The sequence below is a fragment of the Polyodon spathula genome, chromosome 21, assembly GCF_017654505.1.
Source record: "Polyodon spathula isolate WHYD16114869_AA chromosome 21, ASM1765450v1, whole genome shotgun sequence".
Classification (NCBI taxonomy): Eukaryota; Metazoa; Chordata; class Actinopteri; order Acipenseriformes; family Polyodontidae; genus Polyodon; species Polyodon spathula.
The window spans coordinates 10,582,887-10,608,906 of NC_054554.1; the positions used below are offsets into that span (position 1 = coordinate 10,582,887).

At 40.3% G+C, this 26,020-nt stretch overlaps 1 protein-coding gene across 1 annotated transcript in view; it reads right to left on the reverse strand.

The window, feature by feature from the left end:
- Positions 1-3,734: 3,734 nt before the first annotated feature.
- Positions 3,735-26,020, reverse strand: part of LOC121296230 (fatty acid 2-hydroxylase-like) — a 44,706-nt gene continuing 22,420 nt past the window's right edge. Inside the window, exons 2-7 of the mRNA XM_041221572.1 lie at positions 13,872-13,964; positions 9,562-9,704; positions 7,856-7,962; positions 7,035-7,207; positions 6,441-6,693; positions 3,735-5,715 (exon numbers count right to left, since the gene is read on the reverse strand). Of these exons, the coding sequence (XP_041077506.1) occupies positions 5,636-5,715; positions 6,441-6,693; positions 7,035-7,207; positions 7,856-7,962; positions 9,562-9,704; positions 13,872-13,964 (849 nt within the window). The 3' untranslated portion in view covers positions 3,735-5,635. The remainder of the gene's footprint in view (positions 5,716-6,440; positions 6,694-7,034; positions 7,208-7,855; positions 7,963-9,561; positions 9,705-13,871; positions 13,965-26,020) is intronic.

Here is a 26,020-nt window from a genome sequence, read left to right on the forward strand (position 1 = left end):
ACTCAAATTAGACTTTACATGTAGAATCTACACAAACTACTCCACACTGATAAAGTTACAAAATGCATATAGAATGTAAATAAGCAAGAGTTACAGATAAAAACAGATTAAAATCTCAGTTACATAAGTATTCCACCCCTATGCTACTGCAGCCCTAAATCAGCTCAGGTACAAATGATTTGTTTGAAAGGTCACAAAATTAGTGAAATGGTTTTAGCTTGTGTGTACTCAAAGTGGTTTAACTTGTAGATAATTTCCCTCAGATATATAAAGACTTTCAAGCTGCAACTCACATAGTGATCCAACAAAGCAACCATGAAGACCAAGGAGCTTTCGAAACAAGTCAGGGATAAAGTGGTAGAGAGGCACAGAGCAGAACAAGGGTACAAGAAATTTCAAAGGTGCTGATTATCCCTCTAGGCACAGTAAAGTCCATCATTAAGAAGTGGAAGATGCATCATACCACCCAGACACTACCCAGATCAGGTCGCCCTCCCAAACTGAGCAGCCGGGCAAGCAGGAAATGTCACTGGGATGTTTGGGATGTCACTCTGAAGCCAACAATGACCTTGAGAGATCTGCAAAGTTGTGCGTCTGAGATGGGAGTCAATGTTCACACATCAACAATAAGCCGGTCCCTACACAAAGCTTGCCAGTATTGATGGGTGGCAAGAAAGAAGCCATTACTCAAAAAGCCTCATCTTAAAGCATGTAATTATACTGCAGACATGTGGGAAAAGGTTTTGTGGTCAGAAGAGACAAAAATTGAACTCTTAGGTGTAAATTCCAAGCATTACGTCAAACATTGCACATCACCCAGTCAGCACCATCCCAGCTGTCAATCATGGTGGTCAGCATCATGTTATGGGGATGCTTCTCTTCAGCAGGGACTGGGGAGCTTGTCAGGTTAGAGGGGAGAATGGATGATGCAAAGTACAGGCAAATACTTAGGGAAAACCTGTTTGTGTCAGCCAAGACTCTGAAACTGGGAAGGAAATTCACATTTGAGCAGGACAATAACCCGAGGCACAAAGGCAGTCACACTGGAGTGGTTGAACAAGAAGAGAATTAATGTTCTTGAGTAGCCCAGTCAAAGTACTGACTTGAATCCAATCGAAAATTTATGATGCGACTTGAATATTGCAGTCCATCCATGATCCCCAACAAACTTATCAGAACTAGAGCAATTTTCCTGTGAAGAATGGGCAAAAATTTTACCATTCTACTGTGCAAAGCTAGTAGAGACCTATCCAAAAAGACTCATAGCAGTAATTGCTGCAAAAGGTGCTTCTACCAAGTATTGACTTAAGGGGTTGAATAATTATGCAAACAGTACATTTCATTTTGTACATTTTCATGCAAGTTTTGTTGACATTTAGTCTCCTCCTCATAAGTGTTCAGTTTAACCACTACAGCTTTGACTAAGAAAAGTTTGATTGAAAAACTGTGCATACGTTATTTGTAATTCAACAAAATGTGACATTATTGGTAGGGGGTGAATACTTCTGCAAACTACTGTTTGTGGGTGTATACTTAAGCAGCAGACTCAGCCACAGAGTTTCAGCAGTTTGTGCACTTTTATTGAACACAAAAACAACACAAAGCAAAAAACTACCTCCCATGTGGAGTGCTAAACTATACATATTCTTCTGTTCTAACTATATCGGAGGCCCCCAGTAAACATCACTTGACAAACAATGTGTGTTTGTCCTGCAGGGGCAGAATCCACTTGCAAGATGTGCATGGGTCGGGTGAAAGCCTGACATTAAGGCTGACAAATGCTGAACCGTCGAGGCATCGAGGCCCTGGGGCACCAAGGGTGTCGAAGTACCGTGGAACTGGGGCTATGGGATGTCGAGTTCACCATTGCGCAGAGCTGACGAGCCTTGAAGGCACTGAAGCGACAAGGCGTCAAGTCCTTGAGGCACCGAGGGTGTCGAAGCTCTGTGGTACCGAGGCTCTGGAGCAGCGTGGCACCAAGTCACCGAGGGTGCCAATGCACAGGGCTGAAAAAGAGTCGAGGCACCGATGCTATGGAGCACCAAGGCATGAAGCCACTGATGTCAAGGAAGTACTTGAACACCAAGGGCGCTGAAGCACCAACGCTCTGGCCCAAGGGTACCACGGGCGTCGAGGCCTAGACACTGGGGCGCCGAAGCACTGAGCACCAAGGTACTGAGCTGTGTGTCTTTGTCTGGGCTGCTTGCAGTCACACACAAGGAACAGCACATAGTCTACAAACAGTTACAGTGCAGCCACATAACCAGTGCAACACAAAGCCTACAGTGGAGTGGAGCACTCTCCAATGTCGTCTGGATCTCGTACAGCACACAACCAGTGCAGTATATATTATTATTATTATTATTATTATTGGACCAACACACGGCTTTTATGGGTGAGGTTTGAATGTGGGTAGGGTCTGGTCAACAGTAGGACCAGGCCTAGAAGTAAGCACACGTTTTTTTTTGTTTTGTTTTTTTCACTCTTAGCAGTAATGAAAAAACAGTAATAACAAACAACCTGTAGGGGCATTATGCTGAGCACAGCGAGTGGGCGTGCCGAGGTGTTCGAGTCACCAGCGGCGGGCAGCAAAGCTGGGTTTCGCTGGAGTATCACGTTCTTTCTCAATGTTACTTTCAAAACAGCTGCAAAAAGCCGAAGAAAAGGTAGAAAACACATGCAGCAAACTGCAAGGTTAGTCAAAGCAGACTACAATCGCTAGGCGATGTAGGCTATTAAAGTTTTTTTTAATTTTTATTACTTATATATAAACAAAATGCAGTTGCGTAGCGTTAGCTCAGTCTTCAGCTGCAGAGTTTGATTCCGGGCAAGTGGCGAACCGACTTCCACTTCCAGCAATACAATTTCAAGGTAACTACAGACAAACTGTATAGAGAGAAAGTTGGTTTAAACCTTGTTTACTCATTTGAATTCAAGGAAAAAAAGAAATCTCCGTGTGGGGAGTAGTTAATCAGGGGCGGGACCGAGGACATGATGCAGTGAGGGTCTTAACGGCAGTTTTGATTTACTGCTCAGTAAATACCTGACAACCAGACATATCACCAAGTTACTGTTTTGACGATCATCTTCGAATTGAAACGGAACTGTGAAATGTTTACTTGTATTAAGTGGAATATCAGAAGCTAGTAACAGAGCAACTCAGTTAGCGTTAAAGCCTTTACCCACTTTTAAAACACAAAAGTTTCAGTGAAAACGAGCACGACCCTGGTGAGTGTTTTAATATTTTTCTGTTGATGCTTGAATCAAAGTGCATTTACATAGGCGAGGGTCACGGGAACTGGCTAAAGCATGGCACGATGCACTGTAGCTCTGGCTGTACAAGTGCACATCAATCCTATTCTAATCAAACCCTGCTGAATTATGTGGCAGTCGATGGCTAAATTGAGCTCAATATGCGAATATCACTTGACCAGATCTGTATTCGAACCCAGACCTCCAGTCGTGTAAACTAGTGAATTAGTCACAAACTTCCATGAATTAATCTCATTATTATTGTTCTGATGTTATTGTTTAAAAAAAAAAAAATTCAGAATGTAAAAATGAATAATCACACACAAACACAATGAACCTGCATTCACACGTAGGTTGTACAATCTTACGACAGAATGACGACACAATCTTAATAAAACAAATTCGAAATATACATATTTATTTACAATTGCGGTTTACCTTTTGCAAAGAAATTATGTTCCAAAAAAAAAAAATATATATTAAAAAAATATTTTGTAGTAAACAGATTATCAGAAAGTGATGTGAAGCTGTTGACAAATGACATACATTTACAATAGAGCTTTTGGAAATGTACACAACCAAAAATCCACTATGAAAGGTTTTTTTTGTTTGTTTTGTTTTTGTTTTTAATGTTAGAGCTTGGTTAGCCCTGATTTAAAGATGAAGGCTTGGTTTTGAAAATGGTGTAAAGGTAGACTCTCACTTTGCACTGAACATGCATGTAAGTGAACTTCAGGTTAAAATCTTCTACCACTTCTCAGATCTCAGCCTGGCTGTTTCCTAACTTTGCCCATTTTCTATATTTTTATTTTACTAAAAATATGTGGATATTTTCATCTTATTTCCATCTTATGCCCCTCCTCCATTCAATTTGCTCTAATGTTGTCAGTTTGACTAATAAGCAGATGCTAAGTATAGCAGAGGATGCATGACTAGAGAAAAGGAACAATGCAAGGTCCAGTCCTCACTGGGAAACACATCACACATGAAACGCTTTCAAATTTAGTTTAAGATTTAAGTAACAATTTCATTTACAGCTTATTTGCCATTATAAAACTCGGGACAAAGAAATAAAAACCTGTGGACATTTTTGTTTTTTGTTTGTTCAGTTTCTGCAATAAGCAACTGCAACGACCTTGCATTCAAATCCAATGCAGGCAGAGGGGTCAGCCATTTGTGTCAATTTCCCTGCAATAGCATTTCTCTAAGAGCCGCTACCTAGGACTACCTCTTGCCTGAAGAAGTAATACCCTGAACAATTAAACAATAAAGGTATATAAGAAATAAAATAGTTCAAGCCACCACTTTCCCTAAAAACACTTTCACATCATTTTGTAATTCAAGTTAGATGTAATGCAGTGTTGGGGACAGACAGCTCCTCAACCTTCAGGGGTATAGTGGGCTAAACTAGCCTATACTTTATATAAAGGAGATTTAACTACATCAGACTCCATGTCCTCTGCAGGTCTCTGCAGAATGTCTCCCAAAAATATCCACAGATGTTATGGCTTCTAATTTCCGACGGTTGCACACCCTCCCTAATTCTTAGTAGACACCCTTTCAGGGAAACGCACATCCACATAGAGTAATGATGCCATTCTGCTGCAGCCTAACAGAAGATGCAGTGTATGCTCTACAGCAGTACTGCTCAACATGCTATACTTTCAATCTTACTCAGTAGACTATTGTCTGTGCACTTTTGGCAAGTCTAAAAGATATAACCAAACAGTAGAACATAATGCATCTTAAATTAAACAAAATACATGAACAGATTGGTCAGAAATGCCCTATATCATGGGTATCAGTTCTTTTTTTTTGGGTGGTTGACATAACACGGGCTGGCTCTCATGTAGTGCCCTGAGAATTCAGAAACTTGGCACATATCCTGCATAGCCTTCAGAGTTGTGTTTCTTTGGTACTGCTTGTTTTCTGTATAAAGCCATGTTGCAGAGCAGTTGTCAGAGTTCTTTATCTACAGGGTAGCTGACTTCCTGTTTAACAATGTGTCCAGATTCACCACCACCACCATACCTTTATATTCGAGTGATTTCACGTTTGTACTCTCATGTGTAACCCAGTGGTTCAGTGTTGAAACTTTAACAGTACTGTAAACAAAAATAATTATAAAGAAAACTATTTTTAACAATAAATATAATATTAGACCCCAGTGGATGGGAGTTAGCTAGGATTGAAAGTGATTATGTGATAAAGAGAAGAGGAAGCATTTGAGACAGGAGAAAGTAGTAAATGCAAAGGCATGAACAGAACATAGATGGGTATCTCCTCCCTGGTCCAGCTCTTAGGGATGCCCGCCCAGTGAGACGAGTCGCTAGGAGGGTCTGGAGGAGGGAGGGGCTTGAGAAGGAGGCACAGTCCCTGGCAGTCAGTGATCTTTCCCGAAGGTCTCCTCTGGAATAAGGCTGTTGAAAGGGTGATCCCAAAAACGGGTGGTGATTCCAAAACCTGCCAAGAGAAACACACAGCTTACAGACAGCCCGCTGCAGGAACCTGGGCATCTCACTTTATTAAAGATTGTTATTCAAGTCGTCTTTGATGGAGTAAAATGAAGTTCTGTATGCAAGTAATCTTTGTAAAACAGTTGTTAAAGAAACAACAGTTTCATATATCAAAGTGTTAAGATATCTAGCATGAAATAACTTATTTTCTTTACTGGAATCTGTCTTGCATTCATTCAAATATAATGGCAGAACGACCTGACGAATAACATTCCAAATTATGCCGCATTCCTAAGCAGATGCAGAGCTTGATCTAAAGTGAATCTCTGAATTCATTGTCTAAGACTTGAACATACTTCTCCCTAGTTATCCTTGTTATTTAAAACACCACAAAAAAAGAATGCTGCATCAACATCAACATAGTGGTGTAGTTATTTTACTCATGAGGATAGCCATGAGAACAGCCCAGTGGGGTCTTTGGCTTTTCTCATTCGTGGAATAACTACAGTACTCTATGAACAATCATGGTGTATCCTCTATTTATTCAATTGATAAAAAAATATATTTTATTTCATCATTACTTATTCATCTATTTACATTGTTCTTTCAATAACAAATGGTTTGTGAAATGGTGTATAGTTAACTGATTTCTGATACAAAACATGTGAAGAGTTATATCATAAAACCTTACAATGATGCTTAATATTAAACCTGCAGAAAGCAGTGTCTCACCCAATCTTTGGTGCTCAAAGTGGTGTTTCACATGGTAGGCCTTGAGCCCATACATGTAGCTTCCTTTTTTTGGGCAACCATAGTGCAGGTAGTAGTGGATCATGTCATAAACCACATAGCCACAGAGTCCCCCCACAAAGATAGAGAGGCCCATGCCCAAGGGCATCAACACACGGACGAGGATGTAGAAACCCCCTATTACAAAGGAGGCCGGGATTGGAGGGAAGACCAGACGAGAGCCATCAAACGGGGACTGTAATGAGAGATGCATGGGACTGAGAAACATCCGGCTGTGAGTCCACCTTAAAGTAAGGGTGTCCAGTCAGTCCTGTAGGGCCACTCCACTCCAGGTTAAATAGTGAGAGCATTAACTATTTCTATCAACAAAATAACTGAAAACAATATATTTTCTTGTGTACACAAAACACACTAGGGCTAGCATCCTTGTTGGTTAGAAAACATTTTTTCACAGCAGCAGTGCAAAGATGCCACGTGGCTTTTGTTAATTATAAAAAATAAATGTATAAAAAATGCTCCCCCACCTATGTAACCCTCTGGTGCCATGGCAACTCCTCAGCCCTGGAGATGGCTTACCTTATGGTGCTGGCCATGCAAGAGGAAGTGAATTGTGATGAGGTAATAATTACTGGCTGGAGGTCTCATGTGGAAGAGGAAGCGATGGATAAGGTACTCTACTAGAGACCAGATGAACATGCCCAGCAGGAACAAGAAGGGGAAGCTGTACTTGTGCACGAGGATAGTGTACTCTGTGACGGACACAACATGAACAGACAAGGGGACTCAATCAAGGAGTTATGTGAGCACACATGGGAATGGAAAACTGACTCAAAGGCAGCTAGCGTGACCAGTGAATTACTTGTGAGCACGACGATGTATTTTGGAATTACTAAACCATGCATTTACTAAAAATACGGGAGGGAAGGGTTCATAGTATTTCACTCTGTAAATTGCAGTTAAACTACAAGACTTGAAGCAAACCTGGTATTTAGATGCAAGCCTTTTAAGTGCAGTTTTATTTTGAATTGTGTTATTTGAAATAGGGGTTTTTTTTGTTTGTTTTTAGAAAACGGCAGGCAGAGGTGCTGTTTCACCCTTTGAAAAATGTCACAACATCACCACGGCTGGAGCCTCATCACAAAATATTGATAATGAAATATGAATCCACTAACATGAAACCCAGATGAGTCAGGAAAAAGACATGCAACACTAACATTAATAATCCACTCTGTCCCGTACTAAAATAGATATGCAATCATAAACTCTTCAACTAGACTCAGGGTCCCTTTTATCTAATAGATTTTGGTTGAAGATCTGATAACATTCAGTGTCAAATATGCAAAAATGCAGACGGGGCAAATACTTTCACGGTACTGTGTATATATATTTTAACCTACCTGATGTAAAAGTAGTGAAGAGTCTTGTATCTCCCTGGGCCAGCAATGTAAAGCAGTACCAGCTCAGGTATAATACCATGGGTAACCAGACTGCAGGGACCATGTACCTGTACATGAGAGAGAGGAGAGGAGGAGAGAGCAGATTTAAAAACTGCCTCTTCATTTAGATCTTCATATACAGAAGATGGACAAAAATATTTTTTTAAAAGTGCTGTTATTTCTATACTGTTTGAATTATACAACTGTTTCTGGAACAGACAAAAAAGTAGTCAGTGTTGAGGCAACGTGAGAACTGCGTATATCAATATAACACCACAGACAGTACTTCAGTGAACATAAAATAAGTAATAGTCTCTGGTGTGTTTTAGACACTAAGAAAAACACTAATTTGTTTTATTCCAGGATGTTTTATCTGATTATTGGACCAAAGCATAAAAATAAGAAACCCTACACACAACTGAACAGAACAACATAACAATAGACTGTTTCACTAACATGTTTTACTTTTAAATATTTATCATGTTTTTGATGCACATTATTACATAGTTATATCAGTTTAACGTGTTCGCAGATCAAACAGACATTAAAACAGTGAATTTAAACACAATATCACAACAGGTAAATATTACCTGTGTGTTATTTTTACAGTGAATTAACAATTTTGCCTCCTAGTTTATTACGATTTGTTCCATCATCAATCAACGATATAGTTTGTTGAATTAATTGGAATCACAATGTTAAAATTACCGAATTAAAAAACAAAAAATAAATAAATAAATAAATAAACGAATTACAGCTGGAGCCAGCTTTTTGCTTTTGTGCGCCTCAGTGGAACTCTATTCTAGGCAGGTTGAAACATTCGATTACTTTAAGTCTAAACAAAAAACATACTTTTTTAAAATGTGCTTTTGCATAATTGGTTGTAACTGCTGTATTTTATATCTATATTTTTGTGCAAACTGACTTCAAAGAGCCCAGTCTAAGCACTTCAGACCATGAGATCAGCAGCACATTGTATTAACATGATTTAAAAAAAACAAGAGTTTTGTTTCACTGGAGCCGGATCATGAGGTTTGGCTGTATAAAGTGAATCAGGCTCCGATTCTACTCACCTGTCATTATCATCCAACAGTAGAGCTGTACGTACCGCAGCAAAGCAAATTAACCAATGAAAATCAACTATGTAAACGCCATTCACTTGCTGTATTTCAACCCGTTATTTTTTATTATTATCAGAAGTGCATACTATACTAAAAAAAAAAAAAAAAAAAAAAAAAAAGAAAAAGAAATGGTAGAGGACACCAAAAATCCATAGTAATCCATAGCAAATCGCACCTGGCTTATGTGTGAAATATTCATAGCAGATTAAGATGTTAAAAACTGTACGTTGTGTTATGTTCCATTTATTGTTGTTACACTCTGCAGTTATCAATGGGTCTTTTGATACTGTATCCATAAACATAAGAACTGCATTTGTCCTGCATTATGGCAGATTTGCCAAATGTGTGATTCCTAAAGATTTTTTAGCAGTTGATTCAGTATAAATTTGGTGATTCTCTTAACTGTTTACATTGTGTAGTACAAGTGTATCAAGGCTTGCCAGGATGTTTTGCTGTTTGTCTACTTTATTCACCACCCAACTGGAAATTTGACAAATTGCACCCGGTCTAGCTGAACCACACTCTCCCCGTCACCCCCTTTCCTACCAGGAGGTTTTGGAGCAGGCCTCGATGAAGTCAGAGTGGAAGAGGCGAATGGGCCGGTCGACGGGCTGGTGCACCCACTCATCATACTTCTCCCCCAGGTGTCCTACCTGCCACAGCAGGGGCTTTGTCCAGTTCACCAGGTCCTGTAGAACAGCAAGCCCGTAGCATTGAAGGGGTGGTAGAGTGCTTTGACCTCCGCATATGCAATGTAAATGTTAATCGTTGTTAACTAGAACTGGATGGTTATGGCTCACAGAAAATACAATGTGCTGTTTTGTATTCATATATAAAAAATGAAACTGATTCAGGACAACCAATTTGATAAATACATGCACTAGAACATAAGCTGAAGCGAGTTATCTTGAAAAAGTTTTAAAAGTATACATTTTGGTAGGTTTACAATATTTAATTTGACCATTCTCTCAAAATTATGAAATGACTATACTATAGCATGTGGTACTGAATCAAAGTGTTTAGCTAGAACATGAATGCAACTGAATGACATTCACCCCACAAAAACACTGAACTTAACAACTTTAGTTTTTTGCATGAGTTAACTTAAATCAGTACATGTTCTCTTTTGAGAATGGCAATAGGCTGTACTATATTGTATACAGTGGGAAGTTCATTAGTGTCCTCATTACTGTTTTAGTGGTATACATCAGATACAAAGCCCTAAAAGCCAGTCCAGTTGGCATTACATGTTAATATGTTTTCACAACATTATCAGTCCTCTTTTGGATGTCAGCAGAGGGCGCTATTGTTTTGATTTACATTACTGATTTCAGTATCCCTGCTGGGATTGAGAATACAGTTGGTACCGTAAATCTGGCTTAATGTTCTTCATTCTAAAAGTTTCTATACATTTTTTATAAGCATGTTAAGAGCACCTTGGTTTGGGTCAACAGTTCTAGTCTTCAGTTTTGTCATTGTTAAGAACAGATGCTGGAGATGGTTGAAGTCCATGCATCTCCTGCAAAGGTTAGTAAAGGCAGTACACGGCTTGTTTTGTTCTAAAAGTAGCTCCAGGGCAGTGACTGATACAGCACTGCCATTATCAGTTTATAGCTCTGCAATAACAAGACTTGAGATAAGGACGTTAGTCTGTGGGTAAATGACCAGAAGAACTGTTACCTCTCAGCAATTCAATTCCAATATACAGGGCCTCCCTCACAGCACACTGAACAGGTTATCAAACTCACTTATCTTCTAAACAAAAAAAAGCCTCATTTAAAAAATGAGCTCCTTTCTAAATGGCTTGTATTTAAAATAAAGTGAATAGGTTTTTAATACTGTTGAATTCTCACAGTAACCTGGAGAGTCCACTTCTATCCAAACCCAGACATGTAAAACACTGTGTTTTGAGAGTCATTGCTCTTTTCCAATTCCTAATTGGTGTAGAAACCATGTTTGGTGCAATACATGTACTACAAATAACGCATCAGACCAAACTGCAGTTTATTCATTCTGAAAACAGAATCTATTTCTCTACAATGTCAAAAATTGTATTTTATATGCTGCCTCCAAATCATAATCAAAAACTTTAAACACTCAATCTTTAAATAGACTGGGCGATTACATCAATGGGGCATCTATCTATACAAATATCTTCACTGCTGAAGGTTCCTGTAAGATTTACTGTTAATTCAAATCAGCTTGGGTCACAAAGCATTTTGCTGTCCCAGGGACTTTACATAAAATGTACAGTTTTTTTACTTGCTGTATTTGATATTTCATATTTCACCACAGTATGGGAATACTGTCCTGTTTTCAACACTTATGTATACTTTGCATCTCAAACCCACAACACATGACTACAGGGGTGTCCTGTCACGGTCCTGGAGGGCCACTGCTCTCCAGGTTTAACAGGTAACATGATATAATTAACTACTTCAGGGTCTGGATGGATGTTTCATTGGTCCAATTAAACAATTTATAGAACTGAGCTGGAACAAAGATCAGGAGTGGAAAGCCAACTTTGGCCTTACCTGCACTGCTACAACACTGCCTGTCTACACAGAGTTGTAGGGTGGATATAACCACACTAAGGAACTGTTCCATGATGTTACTGAAGCAGGTCTGGCAGTGACAACTGAATGCCAACTTGTCTCTTTTTAATAAACCAGATTCCACTCAAACACTGCATTCAGCACCATTGCAGACTAACCGTCTAACCTGTTCCACAAGAGTCCTAAGGAGTGACAGAAGTTCAACTTTAACCCAGTTTTAGTGAAACTTAGATAAAGCAAAACTAAGCAGACAAACATGTCAGCCACCGCCTTCTTTCAGTTTGAACTGGATTTATAATGATGCATTTATGGGTGGGTCTGAAGAAGCACCTGAAGAAGGTTAAAAGGCCAACCACTCTATTTCAAGGTCTTCATTCAAAATCGCACACCATACTGGAAATTCAACATTCTGGGTCATTTTTATGGTCTCAACAGCAGAGGTTGTTAAGGTCTTTACATCAAAATGCAATTTGCACCAGTTTTTGGTGAAATGAAAAACAAACTGGAAAGAAACAAACTTAACTTCTGTGTCAATTACAAAATTAACATTTTTATTTTACTTTCACAAAATAAGTTTAGCATTTTGGCTCTGTGTGTGAATAGGGGTGTGCCGATATTGATATTTTCCCAACTAATTTCCTTTAAGAAAATCAAAGTGGTTAGGTATTAATGAAATGGAATAAAACGTGTAATTTACTTAAAACAAAACAATGCAATCGGCTTCTCTTGTTTACTATTAGTATTAAGTATGAATCAATAGCAATCCGACAGTGCTATTTAAATATAGACCCTGCTGTGATCAAACTAACTAAAACTTATTTATATTTTATAAGCAATTGGGGCTCCCTAGTGGCGCATCCAGTAAAACCGCTCCACATGGTGTGCAGTATGTGCCCTATATTCTGGGGATCGCAGGTTCGAGTCCAGGCTATGTCACAGCGACCGTGACCGGGAGTTCCTAGGGGGTGGCACGTAATTGGCCAAGTTCTGCCCAGGTAGGGAGGGCTTAGGTCGGCAGGGGAATCCACAGCTGATCGCAATAGGGTGCCTGTGGTTCTGCAGTGGAGCTGCCAGATTTGTGTTGTCCTCTGGCGCTATAGGTCTGGTGGCCTCGCTGTGGATCCACAGTGCAAAAAATGACAGATTGGCAGGAACACATTTCAGAGGACAGGTGCTCCAGCCTCTGTTCCCCAGGCTGGCAGGAAGGTTGTGAGCAGTGAGCTGAGGATACAGATAATAATTGGGCACACTAAATTGGGGAGAAAACTCGGATAAAAAATTGGAGACGACAAAATTTATTTTAATTTTTTTTTTTTTTTTTTTTTAATAAGCAATTATTTGTTTTACCTTTTCATCCTTTTGATATTCCTTGACGTTCCTTAGAAACCTGACTACGATTGAATTCAATTCATTAATTGTGCCTACTGTTAGGGGAGGATGAACCCAGGGTAATTGTAAGTTTCCCAACAGATATGACATGTTAATGATCTACACATGGGAATGTGCTGCATCATTAGTCTATTCTCAGCAGCGTCCGTAATGAGGCTCAGTCACGGTAAACCCTAATCCCCTCATATTAAATTCTGATGAGCTTACACACATAAAGCTGTTACTCACATAAAGCTATTAAAGTTGTACCTGGCATTGCAAATCAGCATGTTCCAGCATTGAGACATCCTGCTGCAGCCAGAATAAAAGCCCTGCTAGAGTTCAACCCATTGACTTTACCTCCCTTGAGTCCAACTAAACAACAGGCTCGTTTGGACCTGTAGAGCCTCCACATACCTCGCCACCTCGTGCAGGCTTTCCAGCTGTAAAACTCTTCTGCCTTTCTATGATCACCTCCCCTTTAACAAAGGGGACTAAAACAACAGGAAATCAAGGGCACAGATATTTTCCTGTAAATTAACATTTAGAGTACCCAATTATTTTATCCCTGATTTTCTCCCCAATTTGAATGTCCAATTCCGTTTCCCTGACTACAGTAACATGTCACAACAAGTCAGGGGAACTGAAGGTCAGTGGTCGTCCTCATTAGCCATGAATACACCCAGTTACACCCCGTGACATTAAACCCCGAAAAACATTCACCAACTTTCCCATTTATTCCTCCTCATAATAGAATAAAGGCCACCTCCCAAAAGAGTAGTGTAACAAGAACATGTGTCACTGGAATTATAATTATTAATGGTGTAATGGGAAGTATTTGTAAGATGTGCAACCAGTTCGAGTTTCTGTCTCTGGTTCCCGATTGAGATAAGGATGTTAAGGTTTGTAGTGACTGTAGCTGCGCTCCCTTACCGTCTCTGTGTTGACGCTGCTACACCTGCTGGCTCCTGTCTGGTCTTCCTTCATCTGTTCTGACTCTGTGGCTTTCCTTCTTTCTCGCACCGTCTGAAACAGAAATATATAGCTCTTAATGAAGTATTCAAACAACTGAAGAGCTCTTTGAACAAAGAAAAATGAGTCTGTGTACCCATAAATGAAATTGAAATTGCTTTAGAGATCTAGTTCCAATGCCTTCACTATTGAAATGATTCCTGTATTAATAGCAATACAAGATAAATTGCTTGCATATGCTATCCCAAGATGTACTTTAAACTACAATGGTACACCTTGAATAATAGTTGGTAACACTTCATGCAAATTTAGTGTAGATAAAAAGCCACATCATGAGAACCTCAGAGGGAGTGGGCTAAAGATAATATACTGAACTGGCACCAAGTTGCTCAGCCTGTGCTAGTGTATCCACACTTGCTGTGACATTAAGTCACCTGCCTAAAGGGGGCACTGCTGATGCCCATATTAGGACACCATTTAGGAGTACATAATGTAAAACACTGTGCTTGTCACACTTGATCTTGAAACACGTCAGTAGCCCTATGAATGCTTCTGTACAGATAGCCAGGTAGGGCTTCTGTAGAATTCATGCAAAATAAGTACCACCGCTTTAGTATTTCTGTGCTGCTGGGGGCCTTGAAATTGAAGAATGGTCCAATTGCCACATTCCTGAGTGATTTTTACTGTATGTTTCTTCTAAAGTAGAAGAGATATCACTTTCAAATTGCTTAGGCGTGCTCATAATTGAACTGCCTTTCTGTATGCAGCTCTGCTACTGTCTGATTTAATGACCCCGCAAAAAGGCTGCAGGATGAAAGTATTGAAAATGGCCCCACCTTTGAAGGGCTAAAACCCCTTGTGGGACACAAGTTAACAAACTGACCTTTAGTGGGCTTATAGATGTCAACTGCGGTTGAGCTGACATGGAATGACCCAATGTTGAATGGAAGTGTAAAAAGCAATGTGGGAATGTAAAATGCTGTTCCAATCAGCACATTTTACATTTCATTTTTAGGACCTTATAGTCCCCCAAGTTTTTTTTTTAATTTTTTTATTTAATTAACTATTTGTTAGCAGTAAAATACCCATTATTATAAAGTACTTTCATTTTACTACATAACATAGTACATTTTATATATTATATATTATATATAATGTTAACTGCTGTTACTGCTGTGTTTGGGAAGCCAGCTGGCTTGGGAAATAGATCCACAATGCCTAAATCACAACAGAAACCTACACCAGCAAGGCACTGCGACCAACAGCACCATTCCTGCCAACGACAAATCAGTCATAATGTTTGGCTGCAGAACTAATTATGAAACCCTAACCCTATGTGACAACACACATTGTTTCCACCCCTCATCTTCTCCTTCACTGGAAAGGAACGCAATGCACTTAAAATCCAATTTCTCAACTGAAAGGGAAAACAGGTTCTCCATGTGAGCGCCACAGGAATCGACACTGGAATTGAAAACGCTTCCACGTCCACCCTTCTGCTTAGCATTCCTGCACACTGAAGCTGGATCCAGCAGCAGCCCTTAGCACAAGTCCCTTGAGTCTATTCAAACTGTGGATGTCTCCCAGAGAAGCTGGGCATGCAAGAAAAAAAAAATTGTTCACATAAAACATATTGAAACAATATACACTGCTGTGCAAAAGTCCATAACAACCTTGACTTGCATAAAGAAGTAAAAACATTCAGCGATATAGCTCTCATCACTTGATTGTCAAGGTGTGGTATCCGAAGCATAATCAATAATTACAGAGAAAAAAATCATCTGTAATTGACAAACCTAGTACTGGAAGACCCACAAAGCTATCTAACAATATTATAATACCAATACTTGAAAATAATATCCTTAAGGAATAGAAAGAAAACAAGTGTTGATTAATGACAGAACTGGCAGAAGGCACACATGTCCCTGTCCATCATCAACAGTCCAAAGCACCTTTGACCATTGTTCCATAGTCCAATTTCTGTGTTCTTGTGAATATTTTAGCATTTTAGTCTTGTTCCCCTTTCTTAACAGAGGTATTCTTACTTACAACACATCCTTTAAGTCCTGATTTCAAGAGTGACCTTCATATTGTTGATTTGATGGACAACGACACCGGTGCCTTATGCCAGTTCTGTTGTCAATTCAACGCTTGTTGATCAAAGTGGATGTTTTGAGTAAACTGTTGATGCTCATATGCATCAGAGTAGAAAAATGCAACATGTCTAAGACTTTTGCACAGATGTTGGTGTGTATATATTTTTTATTTGAAAATTTATAGTATCAAATTTAATATCTTATTTTTGATCATCATGATGCCAATTTTTGATCACAGCTGTATATTTCCCCATGGACCGAACCATGTTATTAAGGAAATCAATGTTTTGACACCTCTGGTGTAACCACAACAAAACTTATTATCGGCAAAGATTCACTTGTAACTTATCAGCAGGGCAGACAAACCCTTCTGCACTCATTAGACTGCCACCAGAAAGTCAATATCAGCATAAGCACATAAGTGGAATAGACCTGCATCATTTCTTAACATTAGCACACTCCATTACAGCAGTTTGAGTCCTGTTACTTTGTCCCACTCTTTCTAGATTAATAGCATGGCTGAATCCCAGTCCAATAGGATATATTTGTGCCTTGTGTTATCTTTTTTTATTTATTTTTGCAATGCTCTGTGTTGCCTATAGCTGTAAAACTAACACAGGCTTGCCACATATAATGTCTGAAGGGAAGGTCCTGTTTATTTAGCATACAATTCCACTGGCTTATCAGGCAGAGGAAATGTATGCTAGTAAAGGATAGACATTATGGGTAGGCATCCAACGCAAAACACAAAAGGTACAAAAGGTTTTCTTGACCCGTTCTACCCAACAATTATTAACAGTTTTCCACAAATGTCATTTTTTCAGGTCAGGACAATAGAAAAGTACTGATTAGCATCTTCTGACATCAATGGCATATTTTTTATTGTGAGCATGTGTAATAATTAAAGCAATATATAGATTTCTGGTTCACCGGTTTGTAAAAATCCAACTAAACACTATTTTACTATCTCAGAGATGACTTATTGTATCTTGTGATTGTTCTCGGTTTTTATTACACAATACACAGTCAGCCTTCAATGATATAGAACACAGAATTATAATTATGTACCTTTGTCCCTTTAACAAGGTATTCTTGAGGCAACAAACAGTAAAAGTTTCCATAAAAATTGCATATAGCAAACGTCTTTGAATCATTTTTATTTAGTGGTGTCTGCAGCTTTCCTCACAGATCTTTGAGTGTACCTTAATCCTGACCTGAACCAAGGTAAAATCTAATGAAACAGTGGTACAAGTACATAAGAACAGAAGAAAACATACAAACGAGAAGAGGCTGTTCGGCCCATCTAAGCTCGCCCAGTTACCAGTAGGTGATTGATCTCAAAACTTTGTTAAGTTGGGTCTTAAAGGATCCAAGTGATTCAGGTAACTCATTCCACACTCTCACCACTCTGTGTGTAGAAGTGTGTCTGTCTCTCTGTGCAAAGTCTTTTTCCACTTCATTTCCAAATGTGTCCTCTGCCAACGCTGTCTGTGCTGTATTGATAGTTTTGGTTCGGGTAAACTTTGTCAACTACTTTTAAAGATCTTAAAGACTTCAATCATGTTCCCTCTAATTCTTCGTTGTTCAAGGCTAAAGAGATTGAGTTCTTTCAGATGATCTTCATAGCTCATTCCTTTAAGCCCTCGGATTAGTCTGGTTGCTCTTAGCAGACTCACTAAAGGGCCACAATGGCCCTTTGGTGCTGTGGTGACCAAAACCGGACACAGTACTCTTAACTGCGGTCTCACCTTAGCCTGTGCAGAACTAGAGATATCTTAATTATCTTAATCTTAATTCTTCTGTATGGGGTTTGTTCTTCCAAGTCACAAGATCATAAAGAACTTCAGTGAACCATGCATTCAAACCATGCAAGCCACTCAGCCTCTACACAGTGTAAAATCGATAGTTTGAGGAGGCCTTTTGAAGTAGTCACAACATGCTTTTTGCATTCTAAAAGATTCCAAAACTGGAAAGGATACCCTATCTCCATTGCTCCTAACCACCCATCCAAGCAGATTGTATTGGCAACATTTGTTACCAACATTACTTGTGCATGTCAGTTATGAAAACCTGCAAAGCTATTGAAAGCTATGCATTGGAAACCTGTAGCCCACAAGGCAACCCAACTACTGCTACACAAAGCCTAAAAAACAGAGGCAAACATTACACATTACTAATATTACACCACTATTAATGTACATTAAGCCTGTGTCATAAGTTCACCTGTTGTGGCATTTTCATAGCCTTTACAGTGCTCACTAAATAAATGTGGCGACATAACCTCTTGAGAGCGGTTCTTTTGCAACAGTGGAGGAGGGCATTATTAAGGCCTGTGACGGAAATATAATGAGTTCTGGTTTGAAATCTCCCTCCTGACCTGTGAGGGCACAAAATAGCGAAAGGAAAAGTTTGTTTTGGACTGTAAACCAGTTTGTTTGGCTCTGTGCATTACATATTGTTGTGTATTTTCGGAGTGTTTTCTTTTTGGTCACAAGACCTGGATTATAATTAAAACCCCTTCCCTACCGGATTACAATTGTTTGTGATTACTCCTGCACTGCATCACCTCTACACCTGTTCACAATCACCAGCCACTTTGCCACAAGGCCTTACTGGAAATGAGATGCTGATATTGCCAGGTTATTGCAGGGAAGAACAGTGATAACAATTCTAAAGAAACTGCAGCATTTTTGTTACAGTGTGCACAAAGGAGGTTTGGATAAATGTTCTAAGCAAATTGGCAGCTATCTGGGAACAAGTCTCCCTGGAGACGGGTCCAGAACACAAAGCTGTCTACTGTATATTATTTCCAACGCAACAGGACTGGGCTAACAAAATAAGAATACAGTAGGTCCCTTTGTATGCTAATGTACACTGTGGGATCTGATGGGCAATAATGGCAGCTTTTGTGCATTTCATACAGACGGATGAGGCCTGCCCAGTACCAGTGTACAGTAAATGGGTTCAATGTGTGTACAGTCCACAGGCAACAGAAGGGCAGTGGGAGGAGGCTTTGCATTGTTCAAATACCAGAGTAGACAGCAGTCTTACACATTCCAGTACAGACTAACACCATTTTCTAAACCCTGCTGAATACAAGAGGTACCATTTTCAAAAGACATACATTGAGAAGAATTACCGTACAAAAGGACTACACACTTCCCCACAAAGTACAATATTCCATCATCATTTTTCAGATTTAAAAAAAAAAACCTACTAAATAAATTTACACCAATGTCTTCAAATGTACAGGTGAAGTTTAGTTTACTCACTTTGTGCCCACAGGTCCAGCACAGGTACATTTGTGGTCAATTTGCAGTTGTCTTCAACAGATTTTCAGTTAATGCAAAACGTGGCAATTTACTACACTCCACCTGCAAATCTGTAGATAACAATTGTAAACCATTTTGAGAATAACACCATTATTTTAACTCTTTCACACATTCGCACATACAATACAAAAAGCATTTCAAAAAAATAAATATACAAATGCATGACATCAAACACAAGCCTTTTAGTTACAGAAAACTGAGGCAACATTTAGTGCCAGCTCAAACAAAAATATGTGTACTTTTCAGACAACTGATACTTGTTTGCCAGAGTTTTTAGGTGTAGCAATAGCTGGATTGCCTTATGAGCTACAGGTTATTTAATTATTAGGGAGTGTGCGGTTCCTAATGTATAGCTTTCAATAGCTCAGTAGGTTACCATAACTGTACATGCACTAGGAAACAAATGAAAACATTACCACTAAAACCTGCTGTCCGCTCAAACAAATCAGTTTTTGGGATACCCACACAATGAGACCCACAGTTTACTGTCACCCACATAACCTGTTCTCTGATCTCATGTTCCATCATTTTAAAAGACCCACAGGTGCACCAAACACCGCTTAGGAAAACAATTAGCTTACAGTAGATGCAAGCCAACATTTTTTACTTGGGAATGGCTGGCAAGCAGACTAGTGCCTGCAATATGGCAAAGAGGGTCCAGTGGGCAAGGAAGTTCCTCTGGAGTTAAAACTATCGCTGTGCAACATAAACAAACTGGAATACAAGGCTTGCAAGTTGATTGCACCCAACAGCTTGAACTATCAGTCTACTGTATATTGAAAATGTAGTACATTGATCATTTAATCAAATTAAACTGTACTATAGAAAATTGGGAAGTTTGAGTACTCCAAAAGTTAGTGTTTTTTAGGATTAGGTATTAAACTGTATTTGTAGAGGCCTTCTTTACCCAAAATAGCTCTCACATAAGCAGTGTAGTGGTTATCACAGTTCTCATCCCCAAGCACTCATGTTATAATGTACTCAATTTTATTCCTCACCCGTCCTCTAAGCTCTGGGCGCTGCAATAACACATTATTGTAAAATAGTTTCTATATGTTATGTTCCCCCCTCCCTTCCCCTTTGAAGATGTATTGTTTGACATTTGCAATATTATTCTTTCCTGGTTAGATAAAGGAATTGTTTGACTGAACAGAGGGCACGAACTGGTGTCACCTTTGTAACACTGAAGCTTAAAAGCACCATCTTTCATGAGGGCAGCAACAGAGGCTTTGTGAGCACAGGCTAACACAGTGTTTAAAAAGGCAACATTTGTTTTTTTTGTTTTGTTTTTAAAGAACAGGGGTGGAGATAAGACTCTCGTTGCATAACAGTTTGATCCTATTAATACTATTTGAACATTCACTTTGATGGTCACGACACTTGCACAGGACCACAGTTGGTGTCCAGAAGGGAGATTTACAAATGGACCCAGCTACAATAGCAGCAATGTTGGAGCGCAGGACTGGAGACACCAGGTGGGTATGGCGGCCATGATGGAGCGGATGCACACCATGTTCCTGGAAGCCAATATAAGGGGAGAACCGGGGGTGAAACCAACAGTACCCCTGCCAAAGGCAAGGGTGGTAAAGATGATGCTGGAGTGGTGGGCTACCCAGTTGGGCCCCAGTTTGATTGGGGGAGGCCCAGGCAGCTTGCCAAGCCCTGACACATGAGGGAGCTCTCATCTATGACTAGGTGATGCAGGCCATTCTCCAGCAGCTAGACATCACCAGCAACCATCAGGACTGCGACCCCGCATGGTGGCGCAACAACTGATGGATCACGTGATCCAGTGTCTCGGCCCCGGCACCAATAACGCAGACAAGGTGACAGAGTTGATTTCTATCAAGCAGACACATTTGATAAATACACTGGTATTTAAAATATAGTACGCTCCAATTTTCATATTGCTGCCGTCACTAGCCTTTGCCTTGTAAAATCTGACAAACTTCCAGTGTAAAAGGTCAGAAAAAAAAAAAACAAATTCAGAAAAAAAACAACCCCACTGTCCTAAGAAGGAAAAAACCATTTGAAAACTACATTAATATTATTGTCTTTTCACATGGAAATAACTCGATCTCTCTTTTTTTTAATTTGCTGTTGGTTACAATTTATGAATTTCATGCCCCCGCTTCAGCGTGTCGCGGCTGAAGAGATGAATTTCACTTTTTGCTGTCATATTTTAATCAAAACTTTGCATAGCCACTTCGATTTGCATAGCCACTTAGACTAGCATTATCTTCAGTGAATACAACTATATCGTCATTTTTCCAAACAGCACATTCGAGGTAGCCGACCCTTTCCTGCAACGGAACTTTCGACAGCAACAACTCTGGTTGATAATTTTATTTTACGAATCCATACTTGAATATGTATAATATCTCTTTCATACATGTATGTGGATTCATTATTAATTGACTTCCTGCCCACATCGCAACTAAGACATGTAGAATATATTTCATACATGTATAGGCCAAATCAATCTACGTGTCACGTCGCAGCTAAAAATGCATCACATACTGGAGTGCTCAGAGAAGGGTTTCGCCCATGTGGATTCGCTTACACTTATGCAGTACATTACTAAAGCCCTACTTATTTCACTGCCACGAAAAATGTGACACAGACCTTGAAAACTGTCTATTTTGTGTAATTTTACCCTGCACTTAAATCCAGTTAAGTCATGAGTATTGGTCCAGGTTTCTGGTGTGTTTATAAGCTTGTTTCAATCTCAAAAAGAAAACTGGACAAGATTTATTGATTGACACTTAACAGCAGCCAATAACCACGCTGGGCTCTCCTCACTGACTGGTAGGGAGGGTTTAGTATCCTAGGAGATCGTCGGTGGTTGCTATGGAACTCCTCTTGTTGCTATATGACGTCTGCCATCATCCCAAATACGCATATAAGAGCTGTGCACCGACAGCACCTGCAGCTCACTGACTGGCTTTGCAGTGGTGATAGCCAAGAGGAAGGCTGTCTTCACAGACAGATGTTTCAATTCTATGACGTGTATAGGCTCAAAACGTGGCTTTCATGAGAGCCTCCAGTACAACATCAAGGCTCCATTCGGGGAAACCAGCCCTCCTGGGAGGGCGTAACCACCGAGCACGGGTCGCTAGTATATACAAGCACCCAGGACACTGTCAACGGGAACATGGAATGCAGATATGGCTGCTAGGTATACTTTCAACATAATCATGGATCGACCCGCCTAACAGATCTTGCAGAAACTGCAAAATAGATGCTATAAGGCAACAACTGGGGTCATGAGCTCTGGCCATGCTCCAATTTTGAAAATACTTCCATATGTGGCATGTAACGTCCCTGCGGAGGAGGCTCCAGCATTGTGCAGTGTAACTGCATCTGAGAGCCCTAAGGCAGACAGACCCACAGTTGAGTCTGCCCGGTCCTGGGTGACAGAAGGTGCCTTGCGCCTGACTGAGGAGATCCATGCGCAGCAGGATACCCCAGGGCTAGCCTTGCAGCAGCTAGCAGAGGTTTGAAAACTAGAATCTCCTTGGCCACCTAGGGGCCACCAGGAGAATTGTCGTCTTGTCTCTCCTGACCTTCTCGAAGAAGGCATGGAGCAGCGGTATCAGCGGGAAAGCGTTTGGGCCACCCATGAGCTGCTCTCATCTCCCATGCATTTATGTGCAAGGATGTCCAGCGATCCGACCAGGGTCCGCGAACTTCTCTGCCTGCCCAGACCGCCCCCCACCCAGAGTTGGATGCATCTGTCATCACCAATTGACAGTTGTGTATCACTCCCATCCTTATGCCTTTGCTAAAGTGAGAGGCTTGCCTCCACACCAGCGTAGAGCTTCCCAGCATAGGCGAGACACAGTCAGCCGACGGCATCTGTCGCGCTTTGGGTGCAGCCGAAAGGCATTGAGCTACATTTGGATCAGGCGCATGTGGGGTAACCCTTATTGGGTGGCTGATGAAGCTGCGGCCATCAGACCCAACAGTTTAACACAACACCAATTATACTGTGAACCCTTGTTTAACAGGGCCAGACAGTTGTGAATGGCAGCTACTTTATTGTCTGACAGATAGGCTCGCATCATAAGGGAATCCAGTTGGAGACCGAAGTAGACCATACTTTGCACCGGTACAGAGGCGCCAGCATCTCGTTCTCTCCCGTACCAAAGTACAGGAGGGGAGCATTGCGGATACCTGCCGAGACGCCTTGAGTTCTCCATAAGAACTCTGCAGCAATTCCTCAACTGCTGGTCCAAAGGAATGGTCAGGGGAGGTAGGAGTTGCTTCTGAAGGAATGAGACACCTTCAGGAGGCCGCGATCGAAATCGCATAGTGGTCCTCCTCAGCAATGTTGACATCCAGATCTGTAACATATGGGGCGACCACCGGTGCAGGCGGGGTCAGCGTTATCGGGTCAGCTGAGCCTGCTGTCTGGTCATGGCCTCCCAGCGCTGTGTACGGCTCAGCCATGCTAGCATGGGACATTATCCAGGACATGCAAGTGTGGACTTTAGCCATGCTTGATGTCTGCACAGTCCCAAGGGTGTTATTTAAACATCGGAAGATGCAGACCTGTGTATTGAAGCATTCAGGCACCAAGGGTGCAGAAGCATTGAGGACACAGAGAGGTAGAATACTGTACTGGTGCACCAATTAATCGGGTTATTGACATGCTGTGGCGCTAAGCACCGAGATGCACCTAGCCTTAACCGCGTGTAGTCAACACAACCTGGGGCAGCGCAAAGCATACACCAGGGTGGATACACAGGCTCAAGTGGCTGCAGTAGGCAATCAGGAGAGCTGTACAGGAGAACGCACGGTGTTGCACCATGGTGCAGAGCGGCGATGACCTGGTACAGGACCACATGCAGTCACACAACATGGCAGCGCTTAGCGCATACCAGAGTGGAGCACAGGCTCAAGGAGGTATGTTAGTCAGGAAGAAAAATACACTGCCTTTTTTTTTTTTTTTTTAAAACTGTAAAAGGCAGGAATAGGAAAAAATAGAGGCTTACACACACAGCAATTCAGCTATGGGAGAAACACATTCACCATGCCAGGAGGGTGACCAAGCGCGCCAAGTAGGTAGGCTGAAACAAGCCGGCTGATTCAACTCAACAGCAGGACACATCAGACCTGGGTCCCGGTTTACATCACATTACTACTACTTTTTCTTTTTAAACTGCGAGGCAGAAAAGAAAAAAACACATACACACAACAGCAAAGTTGTGAGGGTAAAATAGCAGTCACCACGGCAACACGTGTACTGTTTTTTTTTGTTTTGTTTTGTTTTTTGAACCAGAACACGCATCCATCCTAGCAAGTACTAAAAAGTATTGCAGGTACAGTATTTGAGTTCAGACAGGGGGTGCCAATACTTATTTCTGCAACTCAGGAAGTTCCCTGATTTTGAAATATGATGGTATCTTATTTTTAAGAAAGTACCTCTACAAAAGGTTACTGTATTACTACTGTGTCAAATGCTATTTGGAATGCTATCCGATATATCTTTCTAAACCTACACGACACCCTGCTCGAGGAAATGATTCGGATTCAGTAGTGTCCTCTACGCTAGCCTCTGCTGCACTGTCATTTATGCTTTTGTGATATTTATAAGATTCTCGCAAAATCTGTTAAATAAAACAATTTATAATAACAGGACTAACAATTACTCGCAGACATTTGTTTGTAAAACGTGTGGATTTCCGTTTACCCTGTGGGGAAGATGCAATGACCTGCACTATAGCGGTGTAAAGCGAAGTAATCTGATCAGCGAAGTAAAGTGAGAAAAAAATGACAATAGACACACAGCAACAAACTTCCATTTCATGTTCCATATTCCATTTCCCCCCATATTCATATTCCATCCCCCCCCCCACTCCCCCTGCCTAACATTGCTTCAAAACTAAAAGGTAAAACAAAAATTTAAAAAAACTTTTTTTTCTGAAACAGCGGCACCAGCATGTGACAATGTAGTAAAGTTAATATTACTTCGCTCAAGACAGATGGTTACAGCTGGGACTGATTTAAAACAAAATAATATGTATAAAATACGTTAACAAGGCAGGTTAACTTCATCTCTGTATCATCATCCTGTATTTGTTCCAAGCAATAAATATTTGGATTATTATTGTTAATAGCCCTACATACTATATATATATATATATATAATATATATAGTATATATATATATATATATATATATATAAATTAGTTTAAGGATTTTAATTTTTAAAGGTTCATTTGCCGGGGAAAACCAGACCCACAAATCTGGGTGTTTAACCTTACACCTTTTTTCCCCTCATGTTACTTACTATGTTGCACAGCTAAGCCATTTACAACACACTCTTCTACACGTTACAGCACACACAGGCTTACACAGTACCTTTACACAGACTGCCCAGTACAAACATTTGGTTTCTGTTTAAATACCTAACTGCTGATTACAGACAGGTGACATCAATTTAACTAAATAAAACAATTACACCTGTGACTGCAAACACAGCCACACCCACACTTCTGGCAGGGACAGAAATTAAACCTATCCCTGCCAACCACCACCAACACATATTTAAAATGTCTGACTAATATATATATATACATATATATATATATATATATATATATATATATATATATATATATATATACACACACACACACACACACACACACACTGCTGTGAAAAAGTATTTGTCCC